The sequence below is a fragment of the Onychostoma macrolepis genome, chromosome 24, assembly GCF_012432095.1.
Source record: "Onychostoma macrolepis isolate SWU-2019 chromosome 24, ASM1243209v1, whole genome shotgun sequence".
Taxonomy (NCBI): domain Eukaryota; kingdom Metazoa; phylum Chordata; class Actinopteri; order Cypriniformes; family Cyprinidae; genus Onychostoma; species Onychostoma macrolepis.
The window spans coordinates 11,799,852-11,821,410 of NC_081178.1; the positions used below are offsets into that span (position 1 = coordinate 11,799,852).

At 37.2% G+C, this 21,559-nt stretch overlaps 2 protein-coding genes and 1 long non-coding RNA gene across 5 annotated transcripts; 1 reads left to right on the plus strand and 2 right to left on the minus strand.

Moving 5' to 3' along the window:
* Positions 1-1,603: 1,603 nt before the first annotated feature.
* On the minus strand, positions 1,604-3,177 carry si:ch211-140b10.6 (protein POLR1D-like). Its single transcript, XM_058765711.1, has 3 exons — positions 2,987-3,177; positions 2,478-2,552; positions 1,604-2,329 (listed from the first exon to the last, which is right to left on the minus strand). Exons 1-3 carry the CDS (start codon positions 3,031-3,033, stop codon positions 1,957-1,959), a joined length of 495 nt encoding a protein of 164 aa, XP_058621694.1. The 5' UTR covers positions 3,034-3,177; the 3' UTR covers positions 1,604-1,956.
* Positions 2,554-21,268, plus strand: lnx2a (ligand of numb-protein X 2a). 3 transcript variants are annotated; one of them, XM_058765707.1, is made up of 11 exons: positions 2,554-2,576; positions 6,903-7,434; positions 10,992-11,215; positions 12,545-12,682; positions 13,084-13,283; positions 14,278-14,646; positions 16,118-16,297; positions 16,634-16,811; positions 18,097-18,322; positions 19,114-19,272; positions 20,053-21,268. In XM_058765707.1, the coding sequence occupies exons 2-11, from the start codon at positions 7,031-7,033 to the stop codon at positions 20,186-20,188; spliced, it is 2,214 nt and encodes a 737-aa protein (XP_058621690.1). In that variant the 5' UTR covers positions 2,554-2,576; positions 6,903-7,030; the 3' UTR covers positions 20,189-21,268. The 3 variants fall into 3 exon arrangements, with proteins under 3 accessions (XP_058621690.1, XP_058621689.1, XP_058621692.1); XM_058765706.1 differs by lacking the exon at positions 2,554-2,576 and adding an exon at positions 4,359-4,490; XM_058765709.1 differs by lacking the exons at positions 2,554-2,576; positions 16,118-16,297 and adding an exon at positions 4,359-4,490.
* On the minus strand, positions 7,273-19,199 carry LOC131533393 (uncharacterized). Its single transcript, XR_009269095.1, has 3 exons — positions 19,069-19,199; positions 12,496-12,673; positions 7,273-7,411 (listed from the first exon to the last, which is right to left on the minus strand). It is a non-coding gene; the product is annotated as an uncharacterized LOC131533393 (long non-coding RNA).
* Positions 21,269-21,559: the final 291 nt, after the last annotated feature.

A 21,559-nucleotide genomic window follows, 5' to 3' on the forward strand; every position in this document is an offset into this window, starting at 1 on the left:
GTCCGATGTTTGGAGAGGTCAGAACAAGGGAGAAATGGGCAGCAAAAGGTGATTTTCAATTAGGGGAATTTCCCAAGTCTCGTATGTTGAAGCAACAACAACAACAAAAAAATTGTTCTTTTAAAAAACAAATAATATATAGATTTAAGCGTTTTATTGAATCTCTCATTTTTCTTAATTTTAAAAAGGCTGAAATGAAATTAGCCAGAATCTCTCTATTTTGGATTTGTCCCCAAACTATACTTTTTATCTTAACGCGTTTGAAAAGAAAAGTGTGAAATTTTGTTCTTTGACCAATTATTTTTCCAGAACTCCATCCGAGCATCCTTTCGATTCGTTTGCATGCATTCATGAATGAATGAATAAATAAAGGGTTATTTAAGACGAATGGCATTTAAATCATTATTCTTTACTACAACCTTGCATTTGTCAAGACTTCAAAAAGTGACAAGTAAATACATCACATGCATGACTTAGCGCATATATATATAGAGAGAGAAAAACAGAATGTTTTATTATATTCAAGCAAATTTCGAGAATATATGACATAGTGCTGTGTTTGCACGAACCTCTTCAAATGACAATAATGGCACTTTCTCTCCTATCTTAATGGGGCTCTCATGCGCCATCATAAAGTTCAGGCAAATCCATTCCTCGCAAATCAAGCCTTGTAACGACGCTTAATGGTGTTTATATATGACCTCGTTTGAAAAGGGAAGGAAACCGTTATCCGCGACTATTTTCACAATGTTGAAAGAGTACAAAAGGTTTTATGAAGCGTGAGTGAGACGACGCTATTTGGAATCATATCCATGGAAAGTTATGAGAGGGATAATGGTGTAAAGTGATATGTAATGTAGCTTTGCCATGCCAGAGAGGAAATACACAACTTAAGGCACTGGTACATAAAATCGGCTAGCAATTAAAACGCGTTTTGAGACTTCAGATAAAATGCAATAAACCAGTTAGGAGACACGCAAAAGCGTTCTGAAACCACTTGTATGTTTGAGTAGGAGTAATGTGTAGCTATAAATGTCCAAGTGCGACTCGATAATGGGAGTTCAGATAAATCATAATGGTACAATTGCGTTATGTAAAACTACACGTAATCAGATGTTGATAAACCAAGTGGCCTACACCCACAATATGCTTCGTCTATAAAACCGAAGGAAAATGCAGTTTTGGCTACCCGTGTAAATACTAATTACGTGTATTTTGATTTAAATTCAATATCACGCGAGGTGCACAGAAACTGAGCCTTTTTCATTTTCAGACTCTTTGAGAAGAAATATTCCGTGGCAGAGGTAAAATATGCTTGCTTAGTGGCGACAGTAAAGCTTGGGTAAACATGTCAAACCGCCGCAAAGGAATGATAATGACATTTAAAATGAAATTAAGTCGTCCGTTGAGGAAAACCTCGGGCGCAATAATTCATTCTGGCATTATTGCCAGAATGGCGAAACGTCGCCGACAAACACTCGCGTTTATTGCGTTTACTAAACGTTATTTATTTTATTTTTTTAACTAAAGACCATTATTGAAAAAAAAAATTATTGCTAATATATTCCGGAGTAATTATGACTGCGAACATCATGTTTATTGCTGGTTAAGTTTTAATTTACACAAAGTAATAATATATAAACATATACTTAGTGTATACGCACACAAAGTAGGCTATATATGTTTATACAAACAATACAATGATTTAAAAAAAAAAAAACAACAACAAGGAAACAACACAATGACCTATTAAAATATTTCTGAAAATGAGATTGACAGCCTCTCTCAATAATCAACTTCCGTCTTTTAGTTGTTTTAAAAATGCTATTTTTAATATTATTTTTCAGCAATATAATGCAAATGGAAATTTGCAGAATGCCTTCATCTTGTTGTAGGCAATTCATGTAGAGATCTCGTGTGTGCTCAAAACAAAAACGCTACAAAGAGAGTGTTACATCATTTCCCCCCTCTGTCAGTGTATTTTTTGACATCTGGGGAACTGTCCTGCACTGGTGAGCGAGATCGAGTCCTTTTTGACTTCCGGGAGAGGTGGGGGGAGTGTCTTCTTCGGGATGGTGAATGATTGCGTGAGGAAGAGCGGTGTTTGGAAGTGTGTGAATGAGAATCAGAGTGGTATCTTCTGTGTGAATAGTCTTTTTTGTGATTGCACTTTTCACAGTCCGTGTTACGATGTTTCTCACAAGCTCTTTTGTACCTATGTTCATCTCTTTCCGAAGCGCGCTCATTTGTAGGCTGATGCGTCACAGCAGAGGAACCAAGTGTGTTCAGCAGAAAGCGCTTGTTTGTGCTGCCCAGCGGACATTTCATCCTAGAAAACAGAGATTTAACCAGCTTTTAGATGCAAGATACATAAGGGAATTCGTTTATAAGATATAAAGCCTTCCAAATTGTAAACTGTCAATCAAGGACAGCAAATAAAACATTCTGCACCTCTCAACATGATTATCTACACTTACCATCCAGTAGCACCCATTGTCTCAGCACGGACTTTTGCTCTGCTGGTTTCTTTAAGGAGCTCCTCCACTGCTTTCCTGTTGGAGGAAAGAAAGAAACGGGTAACTGTACTGCTGTAATCTACGGGCCCGAAGCACTTATTGTTTCATTGTCATTCCTGACTACAGGGACAGTATTCAGTATTTCTAAATGCTTAATTGTATCCAACCAATTGTTACTGTACTTCGATCTTTAAGGCAGTGGCACTCAATTACAACTAATATTGTGCTCATAACATAGAAGCCTAGAAGAGCTAATGTCACGATCCACATGGTTAATCTTTATTTAAATGAATAATTCCTTCTAAGATATCGGAGATGATTGTTATATGTAACGTTAGAATGATACCCGGCCACATATTACCAATACCGTTAAAGAGTTGCATTTAGCCGGGTCACATTTAATTATCATAAACAATCCCTTAAAATGGTTGTAAGCAAAAAACAGTATCTTAAGGAATGTCACAACTTACCTCTCAAGTTCACTTTCATCCATAATTTCTTTCAAATTTAAACGCATTCAGTGTTAAATTCTAATTCGTTTCAGTACCGCTTGCTAACTGGTGGTATTTACTATACTTGAGGACCCAAATTAGGACCCCGTTTGACTTAGTCCTAAGTGACGGATGTAAAAATCCAGTATAACCTACGTCGTAAGCAGGACAGTAGCCTAAATTATACCTAAAATGTTTTAAATCTTTATGTATATATAATTAGTAAGTACATCGTCTAAAAACAAAATTTTAATGTTAGACGTTATGTTCCACGATCGCATTTCAATCAGGCACCTAAGTGGTCACATCTGCTATTCGATTGACATCGTGAGCGCCCGCCTCCTTGCTGAGTCCGACAGAAGTTCCTTGAATCGGTTCCTTTGAGCAGTTCGTCTGAATGAAGCGGTTCACGAATGATTCGGTGGTTCTTTACGTCATTACATGGTCCCTTGGCAAATTACATGCTCTAAAACGTTCCAGTACATGCTCTAAAAAGCTATTTATTATGTTATTTTCGCTTAAGTTTTAATAAATATTGTAATATCATGTGTCCCAGTTCAATTTGTTATAGCCACTTAAGCTAGGAAATCCACAAATTGGAACTTAAATAGAATTTGCATTTACAACAAGCAAAAATAAAATTAATTTACATCTCATGGCTTTAAATAAATAAAGTTTAAAATGAACCTGTGTGTTAAAACCAACTTTAATTGCGTTTGCTTTTGTTGATAAGTCATACAATCAAGTCATAAATATATTTCCATAACATTTTATCTTGTAACATTTTTGCTATTCGGCTAAAAGCTAACTTAATCGTTCAAATCCTCAGTTACATTTACATTTAATCATTTAGCAGATGCTTTCCAAAGACTTACAAATGAGAACAATAGAAGCAATCAAACCAATAAAAGAGCAACAATAGGCTATATAAGTACTGTGTGATATAAGTCCTGGTTAGTCTTACACAAGTTAGTTTATTTAGGCCAATAATAGGCTAATTATTTATTTTTAATAAATATTAAGAATAAACAGTAGATACAATGTCATAGTGTCAAGTTGTTATTATTTATTTATTTATTTTATAGGCCTATTCATGCACTTTTTATTCATATTAATTTTATATTTTATTTACATAAAGGCTAGTACACTCCAAATGCATTTATCATGGTCTTCTGGACATTTTTGAAAGAGACGGTTCTCGGTTCAACGAGTCGGGCAGTTTTTGACTCGAGAGCCGCTGGGCTGATTCAGTCCAATACATGCACTAATTGTTTAGACCAGTTTTATGAACCGGTTCAGACGATTCGTTCAAAAGAGTCGACTCAAAAGAACCATTCGTTCACGAATCGGACATCGCTACAAGACAGATACGGGGGTGTTTTGACGTGCGGATGCGGCTCGGGCGAGCTGCGGTGGATGTGATTGAGCTCCATGATTCTCCCCTCTCGGGGCCAGAGTTCACATCCGAAGGGAACGCGAATAGGTAATGTTATTCAAATACTCATATTATCACCCGCCGATCCTTTATTACTACATGCATTTTGTTAGATGTCATTGTCGCCTATTGTACGGGCGCTAGCACAGACAGAGAGAGACAGTGAACGAAAAAATTTACAGCGAGCCGCTCTGTATCATAAATAATAAGATATCGATATTTGTGTGTGTCATAGATCCGGATTGGATACGCCTTATTAACGAGACAATTCATGCAGGTGGCATCCACAGACATTTTAATTCAACAGAGAAAAGCGCCGTCCCCCTCCCTCCATTAATTTATTTTTGTTGCCTACCTGTTTGTGAATGTGCAACCTTTCTGTAAAATAAGGTCAATGTATTGATTTGGAAAAGCAATGCGAGATGGGTGTCAAAAAATGGTGGTTTGTTAATAAATCTGGACTGCAGAATGGAAACATGTCATTGCTACTGAAAGCCGTTTTTGCTCAATAAATAAAGACTTTAGAGATGTGCATATCATTCTACATGGAGCATGTCAGATATTGTTTGCTTCCTTTGTAGATGTTTAAAGATCAGCCGTTAATTTGCATTATTTTATGTCAGGTCAGCTGAACAAACATTTAATTCTTCATCTGCCAGGCAGCCAGATAAGCGCGAATGTGCCATTTTGCAAGTGAGAACACAGACAACTGTGACAAGCAGCTAAAGATACAAGGATACAACAAGTGAGTGGCCTTGAACAGCCCTTGCGGTCAATATCTAAACACTCCCTTGTGATTAAAAGTCATCAGAGGATCCAGCATAGAATAGAAATACTAATGGCAGCTGCCCAAAGGCCATTAGGCATTCCCGGCCTTACGCAATGAAGTCCCACATCATGCTATCAAGGGATGAGGTTTAAGCACAAGCTGCTTCATTTAGACCAGACTATCCACATTAAGACATTTACAGTGTGCGGGACGAGTGTGCATGGGTATGTGTGTCTGACGAGACGTTGACAGGGCTTTGTAGTGGGAACAGAGAAGCCTTGTGTCCTCATGTTTTATTCATGTCCAGCTGCAAGATAAAAACAGAGGCAGGTAGTCACAGAGATGCCGTCGACAAACCAAGCGTGGGGCTGCTCACGGATGCACAGCTGTCGGATACTTGTGAATACAGGCGAAGGTTGTAGTTATCGTCGGCCCAATAGAATGCCCCCTGCTGTTTGGTGGCCAATTATTAGAAGCCTAGTTCAGGAGTTTTCAATCTTTTAGATGCTATGGCCCCCAAATCTGATCATCCTCATACGAGGGACTCCCATTTTAAATCGGAATATTTGTAAGGCTCAGTTCATAGTGTAAAAAATGTATATGTGCAATATTATTTTGAAAATATTTCAGTTTTATTACATAGAACATAATCAGGTGAAATGGCATACTGAACACAGACGAAAACGAGGCAGTGAGGGATATACTTACAGTCTTTATAATGGCACACACTATACGATCATAACTTACGACTTTACATTTCCGACAACAATTCATTGAACGCACTGTACTTCTATCCCTCACAGCCTCATTTTCATTCATGTGAAAAATTCAATATAGTGCTACCCTGACTAAGGTCTATTAAATTTTTTTTGCCTGCTCACTACATCTTAGTAATGTACTGTTAAATGTATTATTTATTTATTTATATCATATTTTATTTCTTTTCTCCAGATGTTTTTCACAGACCCCAGTTTGAAAACCCCTGGTGTAGTTCACAGACAAATGAAAATTCCCGCATGTTTTTCCACTGCTGTATGACTATTTATTTCAGCTAATGCAGATATCAAGATTTTCTGTGAAAAATAGCTACTAAACCAGTGTATGATCTGAAATACAGCACACAGATCAGATTTTATGTTCCCTTTATGGTGCTTTTTGGAGGCCCAGTCATTCATCTTAATTACCTTTGAAAAATACTCTTTCACTGAAGAAAGAAAGTCAGGTTTGAATTGACATAATGGTGAGTAAATATAGAGAATCAGCCATGTATCAAAATTAGAAACAGGGCCTTCAGAGGAATGATTTTAATTATAATCCGGTAGGTTTTGATTAATATTTGTATTTAATGACTCGGATGAGTTTGCACCCACCCCCCAATCTGGGTTTTCTGAATAAATGTTATCAATTCAAATCTTATACAGTATAAATTTTTGTCCTCTTCTCTTGCCCCCCATTCTCACTTTCACATCAAAACCTCTTGACTCTGCGCTCCCTGCCTCAATCCAAGATAATTCTCTCTCTGCGGGATTGAAAGATTGCTCCAGGCGAGAGAGCAAGAGATTACACTGTCAGATTAATGTGCAGGAGTAAACCCACACTGCTCTGCAACATAATCTCATCCTCACAACACATGGCACACACACAAACACGTTCTCTCATTCAGAACAGTTACCTCACTTCTTCTTCTTCAGGGTGATGTCACACCGTCTACCAGGGGGTGGCCGTCCCCTGCCGGAGTCGCACAGCCTCTGACGCCCATGGGGCGGACGCCCCCGTAACCAAGCCACTGAGTGTGTTTGTGTAGCCGAAGCCGAGCACAATGGGCAGTCTGGGAGAGGGAGTGGACCCGGGCATGGTGAGCGAAGCTCTTCTGGAGGCCCTTTGCTCTGAATGTGGACAGATTCACCGCGCCTGGGAGAACCATCTTTATAACTATCGTCTGGAAGTGGATGATGATTTGGTGTGCCACATCTGCCTTCAGCCGTTAGTTCAGCCCCTGGATACACCATGTGGCCACACCTTCTGTGCCCGCTGCCTGCGCAGCTTTCTGCAGGAACGGGACTTTTGTCCACTGGACCGTGCACATCTGCAGCTGCAGGTCTGCCGGCGATCCAGCATTTTGGTGCACAAGCTGCTGGATAAGTTATCTGTCACCTGTCCGCTGACGCCTTCTTGTTCTCTCAGCATGCCACGCTGCGACCTGGAGGCACATCTCAAACACAGGTAAAATACTCATGAATATTCACACTATTTAATGGCAAATGCAAAATCTGTTAAAATAAACATATTATGGTTGTATTCTTATGCAGTGAAAAATTTTGTGTGTAGGATTTGATGAATTAAAGGTAAAAACACAATGAGTTAAAAGCAAAAATTTGAAGTAGAAAAACTGGAATAGTGTTTTCTTGTAAAAACGTACTTAAAGGGATAGTTCACCCAAAAATGAAAATTCTGTCATTAATTACACAACCTCATGTCGTTCCAAACCTGTAAGACCTTCGTTCATCTTCGGAAAACAAATTCTATTTTGTATGAAATCCGATAGCTTTCTGACCCTCCATAGATAGCAAGGGGAACTACCACGTTCAAGGCCCAGAAAGGTAGTAAAGACATTGTTAAAATAGTCCATGTGACATCAGTGGTTCAACCTTTATTTTACGAAGCTACGTGTATAAGTGCACCGCTCAGCTGCAGAATATAACTTCTACATGTGAAAACCCTCAACAATCTTTTAATTGATTTAATCGAGACTTGTAATAGCACTTGCATATTATTGCACTTTTGTTGTTTTTTGATTGCTTCTGTTGTCATCATTTGTAAGTCGCTTTGGATAAAAGTGTCTGCTAAATGACTAAATGTAAATGTATATTTTTGTGTGCAAAGAAAACAAAAATAACGACTTTATTCAACAATTCTTCTCTTCTGTGTCACCGTTCTCCACCACTCATGATGCCATGCATGTGCATTCCTCTGCTCGTAAACAAGGCGCAGCACGTGTGTGTGCTACGTGAGCTGCATCACACGCATGCCACATGGTACTCTCATGAATGGTGGCAGACAGTGGAGGAGAAGAATTGTTGCATAAAGTTGTTATTTTTGTTTTCTTTCCGTACCAAAAGTATTCTCATAGCTTCATAAAATTAAGGTTGAGCCACTGATGTCACATGGACTATTTATAATTTGCTTTCCGAAGATGAACAGAGGTCTTACGAGTTTGGAATGACAAGAGGGTGAGTAATTAATAACAGAATTTTCATTTTTTGGGTGAACTATCACTTTAAATAATCTTTGTTTTATTCACAACTTTGCAAACCCATTTTTTTTTTTTACAGTATAGTTCAAACAGTAGAGCATAGCACTAGCAAAGTCAAACTCATTGGTTTGATTCCTAGAGAATGCAAGAATTTGAAATATATATCTCTTATATCTTGAAAGAAATATAAATCTTGAATGTACTGTAAGTTGCTTTTCTATAAAATCATACCAAATGTGTAAACGCACATGTACTGGTTACATATTTAACACAAAACTGAGGACTGTAAGCAAAAAATCGTTTTGCCTTTGCAGCCAAGAACCACAAGAAGTCATCTGACTGGCATGTATAGCAACCAATCATAGTTGGCTCATTTAAAAAAAACATGTTCTTTTTTCTTGACAGGGACAGTATACTTTCCTGTGTTAACATATGAACTTTTTTTGTGAATGTTTGAGGATACACAAGCATAAAGGTGACCTCAAATCCAACAGATAAGCCAGAAAACTAATTTTGAGGTCTTTAAGTGACAATTAAGGTCAGGTTAAGTACTTCAGTATATTTTCTTTAAAAGCATTCTTTGTACTAGCCTGCAATCACAAATTTGTTTTCAGACAGTGCCAGGCAGCCAATCAGATTGGAGATAATTTTTTGGATCTTTTTGTCTGTTCCTCAGCTAAAGAGGTGGTCTTACTAGACTTTGATCTTGAAAAATTTCTTGACACGTGGCACCTTTTTTTTTAAAAACAATTTGGTAACCTGCAGTTACCAAGTTTGTGTTCTTTTAATTCAGCTAAAAGGTCACAATATGATGTATCGTTCTTCTAATGGTCACATGACTTCACGTGATACAATTTTGCAGATCAAGGAGTTTACCAAACTTGAATTTGAAATGCCGTGAACGTCCAGTGAGCTTGTGTTTCCGGTCTCCTGCATTTGCGTGCCTATGAATGCCCCTTAAGACCATCTCAAATTCAGATAAAACAAAAAACAATTATTAGTAGTACTACCAGAAAGTGTTACATTGTTGTTGTTGTTTTTAAATTCTCAGTTGGGATTTACTGCTCATTTTTCAAACAGAATGTTACCTACACACACCATTGTGGTGTACCATTATGAGTAAACCCCAAATAAACCTCATAAACATACAGAATACAACAGTTTGAATTTTGAGTCAGAACATGCAGAAGGAACAAATATCATACTCCCGTGTCTGTTGGAGTAAGACAATGAAGCTTATAGCAGACAAAGGCTCCAGTGACTTTGGAGTCACTTTCTTGTGAGTGGAGCCTGCTGGACTTGATCTGACTTCCCATCTGGGGATTATTTGCCCCTTTGTCATGTGATGGGAGATTAGTCGGTCCTGTGTAATGCACTGGACAGCAGCAGTTTCATATTCTCTTCTGCCATGCTGGGAAACTTCAACTCTAGAAACCTTTTCAACCACTTCTTCTGTGAGACTGCCAAGGGCAACCCAGAGCTATGGTGAGTTAGAGAGTCCAGTATGGTATTTTGTACTAAGAGTTAGCAGAGAGTGGTATAAATTTTAAGATTAGCACTGGTGCACAAGATAGCATTGAATGGTGCCTTTGGAAGAACTGAAGGTCTTGGCCTACTGAGGGTTTGGTGTAGATTCTGAAGCCAAACGTGAGTTGAATAGTTCAAAGCTGAGTTAGCTCACAAATCACAGGACAAATTAGCTAAAGTCTGAACTGTTTTTGTAAAAACAAGTAGGAAAATGGAAGTTATTAAAGTTTTGTCATCATCTATACTCCTAATTTTCTCTTATTTGCAAGAATGTTTTATTTATATCTTAATGGAAGAAGACCCAAGGAGATTAACCTAACAAGGCACTAACACCTTCCTAAGAGAAGGCTGAGAGTTACTGCCAGAATTAGCCGTCTTCTCTTAGCTGTGTTGACAATCTGGTGCTTTCTTGCTATACTATGAGACCTCAGCGTGTAATATTATCCTACAGGTCTTTGTCACCACTGATGCGTAGAGTAATTAATTAGCGCTGTTAATTATATGACAGTCATGTTAGTGAAATGCTGAAATTCTCCAAGCTCAAAGGCAAAGAAAGATCCCATAGATTCACTGGATCAGTGTTGTCATTGTTAACTAAAAGTAAAACTATTAAAAAATGGATTTTGGTAATTGAAATAAAATAATAAAAATAATCCAAACAAAAACGAATGAAAATGCCAAAAAAGTTAAAAATACTCAAATGTAAACTATAATTAAAACTGAAAAAAATAAAAAATGTTCATCCAAAATGTTAATAAATACACCTATATAAAAACAAGACTGCACTAGGTATGGGAACACAGTATCAGGACCTTTACTTTACTGTAGGTTCCTGGAATAGCATCTGCCCTGAGGATGGAGTGCAAGGTTTCTCATGTAATTTGATTCCTTTTTCTTGCCTTTGTTTTCCATTTCATGTCAACCGGACCTCTGTGTACCTAGCCTCCCTTATATTTCATTTATTGTGTTTGTATGTTTGCATCTATGTGTTTGGGTCTAGGTGTCCTGGAACACAGAGTCAGCGAACAAAGCTAGAGCGGACACAGATGGAGGGAAGCGAGGACAGGGTCACGGCGACCAACCCTCCCAGATCCCCCCAGACTGAGATGAAGGAGAGTACGCCATCACCACCTGCTGGATCCACTGCATGCAACAATGTTCCTACATGGACAGAAGAGCCAGGCGTAGACAACCCTGCCTTTGAAGAAAGCACTGAAGAAGACAGTGAGTACCCTAATCAGATACAGCAAAATTGTCACTTCCAGTAGTTGGTATACTTGAGGCGGTTCTGCTGCACTCCGTGACACACTGTGCTCTGACATTTTTAGGGTGGTCTGCCTCAGCAGATTAACAGTGCTCATCAACATAAAAATGTTTGAGTTGGCCAATCAAATGAAAGACGATCGGTTTTTACATTTACATTTACATTTACATTTATGCATTTAGCAGACGCTTTTATCCAAAGCGACTTACATTGCATTCAAGTTACAGTTTTTACATTTTATCAGCTCTTGCTTTCCCTGGGAATCGAACCCATGATCTTGGCATTGCTAGCGCCATGCTCTACTATTTGAGCTACAGGAAAGACTGTAAAAAGTCTTAATAAAAAGACCAATAAAAAGAGGTTTTTATTGGTCACAGAACCTGAATTTCATTCGCCACTTCAGTCTTAACAGTGAAAAAAGCTAAATATTTAATATTTGACAACTCTTAATAATAGAAATGTTACATAAGTAATATTCACTGATTAAAAGTATTATGTATTTAGTAAAATTTTGCTGTTTTTAACGGAAAATAGCTTATATAATTTACTCAACTTATAATGTAATTTGCAATTGAGTGTGATGAGACCAAAAACATTCAGAGAGCCATTTGTAGCATATTAGGCATATGATTAAGAGTGATTGTGTGCATATTTTAAAAAGAATAGAACTATTATTTAATATTAAATTAAATATATATAATTAGCATATAATTTACATGTTATATATATGCAAATAGTTCATATGCATTACAATATATTCAAATTTGAGTTATTTTACTATTTTTCTTTCTTTTCCTTTTTGTTTATTCCCTTAATCCTTTCAAATCCTTTAATATTTTAATTCCTTTAACTTAAAATTCCTTGACAATACCAACAAAACTATGCTTTACAATTTATTTATTTATTTTTTGGTCCCCCACCAATGTCTTTCTTGACTGTAACTATAAATTTCATGATATGAAACCCACTACATTAGCAACTTGAACTCACTTGAACTTGGTTACTCACAGTTAATTCCAATAGAGACTTGCATTAGCACATATTGCAAAGCTAACACAATAAACAAATAATACAAAATAGTACATTAAAAAAATACATAGCGTACACAAATATTAGGTTAAATAGTCCATTTTAATCAGATGGACCAGTTTTATCAATTTTTTTTTTTTTGATAGTTTATTCCATTAGTGTTTTAAATTAGCACATGTTGCTAAGCTAACAATACTCTGTGGTGACTTACATGTTTTATGGAGTGAAGTTTATATTATGAGTCTTTTTGTCCCTCAAAGGTGTCCATGGTTTAGAGTGCGCTCCTCCCCGTGTAAAGCGTCCTCTCAGCAACCCGTGCATTCATCTTCTCCGCACTGGCAGTTCTGCCTCTTCAGGATGGGACTTTGTTGAAACTCTGCCTCTTTCTGCTGAAGAAGGTATGATTATTTCACACAGTCCTAGACTAAACCATTTAATCACTTTGTTTCTTAAAGGAATAGTTCACCCAAAAATGAAAATTTTGTCATTATTTCCTCGCCCTCATGTCGTTCCAAACCTGTATGAGTTTCTTTATTATGTTGAACACAAAAGAAGATATTTTGAAGAGCCAAACAGTCTTCCCCATTCCCCATTGACTTCCATAGTATTTCTTTCCCTACTATGGAAGTCAATGGGGACAATAAACTGTTCGATTACCAGCATTCTTCAAAATATCTTCTTTTATGTTCAACATAAGAAAGAAACTCATACAGTATTGGAACAACATGAGGGTGAATAAATGATGACAAAATTTTCATTTTGATATCTTTGTTTGGGTTCCATACGTCTTGTTCTTCAGGTTGTGTGAAACTTCCATCTCTACCTGAGGGAGAAATCACAACTATTGAGGTTCATCGTGCAAACCCCTACACAGAGCTGGGCATAAGTATTGTAGGTGGAAACGAGACCCCCCTGATAAATGTGGTAATACAGGAGGTGTACCGTGATGGTGTTATAGCCCGAGACGGACGGCTGCTGGCCGGTGACCAAATACTTCAGGTATTGTCGTTGCTGTTCCAAAATAACCGTCTGATTAAAAAAGGCATTTCACTGCTATTTACAGATCAGCCCTGATACTTTAATCAATCTCTAAAGAGCTCTAATTAATTGTGGCTGCAGAATCACTATCTGCATGAATAGATGCAGAACAACATTCTTCAAACTGACATTCACCAAAATATGCCTGCTCCTTCATTTTGACCCAGAAATACATTTTACATTTGAAAAGGAAAGTCTCCCCTTTTTAATGATATAATTGTTTCAGTTTGAACAGTTGAGATGTAATTTGATTTAAATTGCATTTATATATAAACAGAATTTGACATAAATTAATTAATTAGACAGAATTTGATATTTGACAATTAGGAGGTTTTGTTGTTGTTTTTATAGAAATTAATACTTTTATTCAGCAAGGAAGCATTAAATTGATTAAGGGTGACAAAGACATTTATATATATATATATATATATATATATATATATATATATATATATATATGTGTGTGTGTGTGTATCCCTTTAAATTAGATATTATATTTTTTTCTTCAAATAAATGCTGTTTTTTTTACTTTATATATTCATCAGAGAATCCTGAAAGAAATATATCATGGTTTCACCTAAAATATTATCATGATTTCATAAGGATCATGTGACACTAAAGACTGGAGGAATGACTGCTGAAAATTCACAGAAATATATTACATTTTAAAATATATTCAAATAGAAGTAGAATAATATTTAACAATATTACTTACTGTTTTTACTTACTTTTGGTAAATAAGAGACTTCTTTCAAAAGCAGTAGTGTACATTAAATAATTAATAACAAATTAAGTAAAAATATAATACATAATATAACTAAAAGCTGAAAAGGCTTTGTTTCATTGTAAATATAAAACATGAAAAAAATCTCTTTGTCTCCAACTACTGACACAAAAGCTTGGCCCGTATATCAAACCCATTCATTTTTCCTCTACATTTCTCATTTGTGTGCAGGTGAACAACGTAGACATCAGTAACGTGCCCCATAACTTTGCTCGCTCTACCCTGGCCCGTCCCTGCACCACCCTGCAGTTGACGGTTCTGAGAGAGCGCCGCTGCTCTGCCAGGCCACCTGTGGCGACTGCGACGCCCAAGGGCAGCCCTGCCAGCATACGTATCACCCTGCACAAGCGGGAATCATCAGAGCAGCTGGGGATCAAGCTGGTGCGGCGTACAGATGAAGCGGGTGTGTTTATCCTGGACTTGCTGGAGGGAGGGTTAGCCGCTAAAGACGGGCGACTTTGCAGCAACGACAGAGTGCTGGCCGTCAACGAGCATGACCTGAGACACGGCACGCCTGAGCAGGCAGCTCAGATTATACAGGTAGAGAGAAAGCACGTGTGTGGGGCAGTTCAGGTCAAGATAAAGACGCTAGTAGACCTTTGCTAACTGATAAATGGCTGATATTAAAATACATCTTAAAATATATATAGATATCTGTACTCTGGTTTCTACATAAATGAAAAATAAAATACTAAAAACTAAAAGTGAATTTAAGCATCACAGCATTATAATGTAAAGTATGAAATCTGGATATTCATTTGAAGTTTACATTTAACAGTGTTATTCAATTATCAGTGTTGTTAAACATTAACTTTAAGTGAGCAATAGACGACAGCAAAGGTAATTTAACTACCTTTGTTTACTGTATTTTAGTGTGATTTTAGTATTGTTTATGTTCTATAGTATTTATTCATATTTTTAATAACTTCATTTTAATATCTTTAGTTTTTATTGTAAGTGTAGTAATTTTGTTATTTTCTCGTCATTTAAAACAAAACAAAAATTAATTAGCTTTAGCTATATTTTATTTAATTTTTAGTTTTAGTATTTTTTTTTTGTAATAAAAAATTTGTAAAAAAATTTTTTAGTTTTTCTTGTAATATTTATATTTTATTTTATTTCAGCATGTTGTTAAACATTAATCTAATCATCTTTGATATTTTATTTTAGTAGTATCTAATGATCTTTGTTATTTTTATTAGCATTTATGTACTACAATATAATTCTAATAAAATTTTTACAATAATATTTTTAATTAGCTTAATTTTTATATTCTCAGCTTCACTGTAATTTCAGTTATGTTCTCTTGTCATTTTAATTAGTTTTGTTTTTATATTTCTATAAAAAAATATTTTATTTTATTTCAGTTTTAGTTTTATTATTTAGTTTTTCCTGTGATATTTATATCTTATTTTAACTTTATTTAAATTAACACATGTTTTAGATAATTAGGTAATACGATACGAAAATGTCTAATGTCGGGCACTAACCAATATGATTACCAATATATTCTGCATTCTTAAATATTGGATAAAAACAATCCATAGACTTACACCGAAAGAGGGCTTCAGCCATATCTAAAGCCCAGAAAACCAGTCAGTAACAACCTAGCAACACCCTAGCAACCACCCTAGTGTGGTGGTGACTTTTGCTCCAGCAATACTGCTCACATTTTCTTCTGAAAATAAACATCTAGTTTCCTCTAATAAATATTCCCATAATAATACAGCTATTGCAAATCATCTGTGCAAATCTCAATGCCTGTTTGGAACATTAGGACACTGTCTCTGCTGCCCTGCTCAGAGGGTAATGTGATTGATAGTATCTTTATGTCTACGTGAGCTGCTTTCTCCCATCTGGCTGCCCTGATCACACAGAGAAAGGGCAGCTAAAGCATTATTAAGAATAGCACTGGCAGGCAGCAGACTGTCTTTGTTGGATATAAAGCCACCTCGGCACTCAATAGAAGAGTATTAGGTATTTATACAGACCGCCTACTGTCATCTTCTAGGCTAGTGGAGAAAGAGTCAATCTGCTGATTAGCCGGTCCAGCAAGCAGACTATGGCTGTGCACATAGGCTCCACCTTGACCAGGGACGTTTGGAGCCATGAACACATTCCGCCGCTTCCCAGCACTGCGACCCCAAGCCCAGTCCCAAGTCTGCACCTTGCCAGGTCTTCCACCCAGAGAGTGAGTACAAATGCCTACGGCCAAGAGCGAGAGCAAGTCTGTGTGTGTTGCAGAATCTATTTTAGCTTCGTTGAGACGTAATTAGGGAGCCCTATTTCCGAAGCATCTGGGTAGCTTCCAGTTTTTCCATGAGTTCAGACCACAACCTTAATTACTCCTGGTTGAATCTATTATGAGATCAATTACGAAGTTAGAGTAGAGCTGCTCCCTTTGGGAAGATGAACAGCACTCTACTGAGAGCCGATCAGAGTGTCCATTTAGAAATGGGCTTCCCTTTTTCCTTCTCCACATCTGAGACAAATTTAGATTTGATGATATGATGCTTGTGTTTTGTAGGATCTCTCCCAGTGTGTGACCTGTAAGGAGAAACACATCACTGTGAAGAAGGAACCGCATGAGTCTCTAGGTATGACTGTGGCAGGGGGACGGGGCAGCAAGAGCGGAGAGCTGCCGATCTTCGTCACGAGCGTCCAACCCCATGGCTGCCTGTCACGTGATGGACGAATCAAACGTGGTAAGTTATATAAATGCATTTTTTTCTTAAATTAGTATCTAGATAATCTTTATAACCCACGGTTAAGCAAGTTTGTGGACCTACCATCAACATGACTTCAACATTGAGCCTGTTCACTTTCTTAATACATACTACTGGTCCTATTACACATGCTTGTTTTTATTAGCAATTCCACTCCAAATAATGAGACGAGTTTAATAATAAATACATACATTTAAAACAATTCTCACTAAAGTGACACTTCAAGACACTTATTCAAGTCTCAGTTAGTTGTAAGCTGCTCAACCAACTCAAGTCATTCATGCAGGTATCCGACTACACTGGTTGTGCTGTATGTGTTTGATTTACTGTAAAGGACCAACTCATTTTTTCGTTAATCAGACCACACTGGTTGTGCTGCATGTGTTTGAGTCACTAAGAAGAACTGACTCATTCATGCAGGAATCAGACTACACTGGTTGTGCTGTATGTGTTTGATTTACTGTAAAGAACCAACTAATTTTTTGGGGATCAGACTACACTGGTTGTGCCATTGTGTTTAATTTACGAAATAGAACTGACTCATTATTTTAGAAATTAGACTACACTGGTTGTGCTGCATGTGTTTGAGTCACTAAGAAGAACTGATTGACTAGAATTATTCCTTCAGGAATCAGACTACACTGGTTGTGCTGTATGTGTCTGATTCACTAAAATGAACCGACTCATTCATTCAGGAATCAGACTACACTGAATGCACTGTATGTGTTTGATTTACTATAAAGAAAAACTAATTTTTTGGGGATCAGACTACACTGGTTGTGCCATTGTGTTTAATTTACGAAATAGAACCGACTCATTATTTTAGAAATTAGACTACACTGGTTGTGCTGCATGTGCTTGATTTACTAAAAAGAACCGAGTCATTCCTTTGGGGATCAGACTACACTGGTTGTGCTGTATGTGTTTCATTCACTAAAATAAAACCAACTCATTATTTTTTAAATTAGACTACACTGGTTGTGCTGCATGTGCTTGGTTTACTAAAAAGAACTGAGTAATTAGAGTCATTCATTTGGGAATCAGACTACACTGATTGTGCTGCATGTGTCTGATTCACTAAAAAAATAAAAAAATAAAAAAACAAGGTTGTTTTTGAGGAATACACTGTTTCCCACTCGTGTCTCTGATGATGAAGTGCACTGAAGCGAAACCTGTCTCCATGGGGCTTCAGCCGTGTTTCAGTGTTCCTCTCTGTGTGGCTGTTAGGAGTGTCTCTAAGTATCTTTGTTGTCTCATTGCTCAGGGGATGTACTGTTGAGTATTAATGGTCAAGATTTGACCTATCTGAGCCACAGCGAGGCAGTGGGTACTCTGAAGTCCAGCGCCGCATCCTGCTCTGTCCAGCTGAGGGCACTAGAGGTGAACACAGTGGAAGAACCGGGCCTGGATGAAGAACTTCTCCCTCCACACGAAAACGACTATGACGCAAGCTGGTCACCTTCATGGGTCATGTGGCTTGGACTTCCCAGGTAAGAGTGCAGTCAATCAGATTTTGTAGAACTTTGAGAGATCGTTTAATGAAACAAGCGATTTAGGGCTATTAAAGTGGATGTACTTTTGGAAGAGTCCAAATAGCTCTCTTTGAACTCCATTGGGAGGCTTAAAATAGCATTCTCACCTTGCTGAGCACTGATCCAAATAACCCTAAAATAGTCAAAGCAATCTGGCCAAGACTACCATCATGCCAGGTTCACCTACTTTTTTTCCATCCAAATCTGAGTGGAAACAGCTTTGAAGGGAGAGAATGCAGCTATTTTGATGAGTTGGACACAGAAAATATGTGTAGTGTTGATGTGTTTTGGATCAGCAGCTTTATGCAGTGCTAACCCACGAGGGGATTATAGCTGTGTCGTGATGTAAACATCAACAGCTGCAGATTATCAGATGAAGCATACATGTGGAGATAACTTGCTCCTAGCCCATTTCAGCCCAGTCTCAGGTCATTCAGTCCAGTCTCACTCTCTCCTTTTTTACTTTGTCCTTCATCATCCGTCCCCTTTGCTTTGGCACCCTTCTGTTTCCTTCTCCGTTCCTGTCATTGTGCCAAATCCTCCATTTCTATATATCTCCTACCAACATGCATCTGTTTTTCTGCGTCTCCTTTTGTGTTCCTGATTTTTCTTTGTCACCTAGTTTCTAAGCAATCTGAAATACAATTTTTGATTTGTGGATGAAAAAACAGATGGGAAAAAATGTATTTGCTGATGATGCTCACTTGTTTTTCCACATCGTTCTCTGTCTTTCTGGTTCCCTGTCACAGCTACCTGCATAGCAGTCATGAGATCGTCCTCCGCAGAAGTCACCCTGGCAGCTGGGGCTTCAGCATTGTTGGAGGTTATGAGGAGAACCACAGCAACCAGGCGTTCTTTATCAAGACTATTGTCCTTGGAACACCCGCTTACTACGATGGCCGTCTAAAGTGAGCAAGCACAACAAAACAAACAATAAACAATGACATAATGCTTCACGGCTAGATGATACAGCACTTTCAGCATTACCTTGATTAAAATGTTATAAAACAAGCCTACATCTCTGGCCATCAGTGTTGCATAAAAGATTCTTTTTTTGTATATACTAAATAAAAACAATTTAAATTTTTTTTTTTTTAAATTACAATTATTATTTAATGAAAATATTAAAATAATATTTTATTGTATCATTATAATATTCATAAAATATTAATAATAATATATTTATAAATTATTTATTTTTTAACATTTAAAAAAAATTATTACTTTTTTATTCATTTGACTATTTATTACAATAGAACTTTGTTGAATATTTATGAAATGGAAATTTTCTACATGCTTATTGTGAACAATTTATCAATGCAGATGTTAATTTTTTAATTTTATTTTTTTTTACCTTATAATTTTTTAATCAATGTGTCTTGATTCGATCTCTTGGTGAAATGACTTGTCCAATCATTTAGTCCGATTAAACCCCGCCCCTTTATTACAATCAAATGCAACCTTGGATTCAGCAGATCCGCCTACATCCAATCAACAACCAGTAGATAGAATCAAGCATATGCGATTTTTTTTTTTTTTTTTTAATAAAGATAAACATTGCAACTTTAAACACTCATTTACTTCTGAAAAGCCAATCAATATTTAGTCTCACAAAACACATTAGTGGTACTTGTGGTCAGATTTTAATTCAGTAACCAACCAATTCAGGTGTGTCGTTTCCCATTCAGGTGTGGTGACATGATAGTGGCTGTAAACAGTCTGTCCACGGCTGGCATGAGTCATTCTGCCCTGGTGCCCATGCTGAAGGAGCAGCGGAGCAGGGTTGCGCTCACCGTTGTGTCCTGGCCAGGAAGCCTGGTCTAACCCCACCAGGACACCATGCCTCACCTCAGACAGCGCTCATATCTGTGTGTTCTAATGGTCCTATATGTTCTACTCTCTGCCACGGAGGCACCATACTGTCAAAGCCAGAGTCTTGGAAAATCGAATGCTTTTACTTGATGCTGAATAAACCAGGCCTTAGAAAACCTGCCACGCCCATGAGGCCACCCCCCTCTGGAGAGCAGCCTTAAGGTCTCCCCTCACCATGCCGATCAGCAGTCCACTCTACCGGAGGTTTTATATACATGTTATCTCTAAATGTGATCTATGTTTGTGAATGTTTGTGTAAAAGAGAGACCGAACAAAAGTGTATGCGTGCAAGTATGAATGGATGAATGTGCACAGCTGTTTAATAAATCTTTCCCAGTGAGGATACAAGAGTTAAGCCTCAGTTGATGTGTAAAAATGATTTCTAAACCCACTTATAATCAGATTTGATCCAGTCTTTTTGCTACAATAATCTTGGAGAAATCTAATGTTAATAAATTCCAAGCTCTCTAGAGATAAAAATATGGGATAAATATTTACCATCCTAAAATGCTTTTAGAAAGTCTTTGAAAAGATTAGCAGCAATATCTCATGGAGGATTTTAGCATTTGCTGCAATCTTTGGGCAAAAGTTCAAGGTTTGGCTGGTTAAACATGTCCCCATTTGCTCACACTGGCACATGCCATTGCTACACCATCTGGCAGGGGGTGAAAAAAAAAAAAGTAACTTTAAAAATGTATCAGTGTACACAGACTAAAAATCTTTATGAAATATATATATAGTGCTTAAATTTTATTCTAGAGGTTGCATCATTTCAATATTTAAGAGCTTAAAAGCATGAAATAGAGTACTACAGGGATGATGCATTTTTGAGTTAGAAGTAATATTTTAGCACTTCCGGTTGCATTGTCCTGAAATTTTGTCAAATGCCTGAAGTTAGGTCTGTGGTTCACACAAGCTCAGGATATTTTAATGTTTTATTCTACAGCATAAAATACACTGGTAATGCCTCCTTGTGAATTTTTAAAGCTTTTACTTTTGAAAACACAGAAGGCTGTCGCAGCAGACTAGTGAGTAGAGAAGTTGTTCTGTTGCACATAATGACGATTAATGTCCCTGACAACCTCTAGTCCCATTTAGCCACTTGTGAGCAAATGCCTTTTCATTTGCAGAAAACACTCAGTCTCAATCCACTTTCGTAGGCTGTGTGTTTTAAATCACTTTTGCAGTGAACAATTTAAACTCAAACATTCAGGGAACTTTTTGTAACTGAAGAGTAAGCAGTTTATAGAGTGCTTCAGAGACTTCTGACAACTGCCTTTGACAGCAAAGTTCAGTTGATGACTAGAACTAATTTCTTGTTTT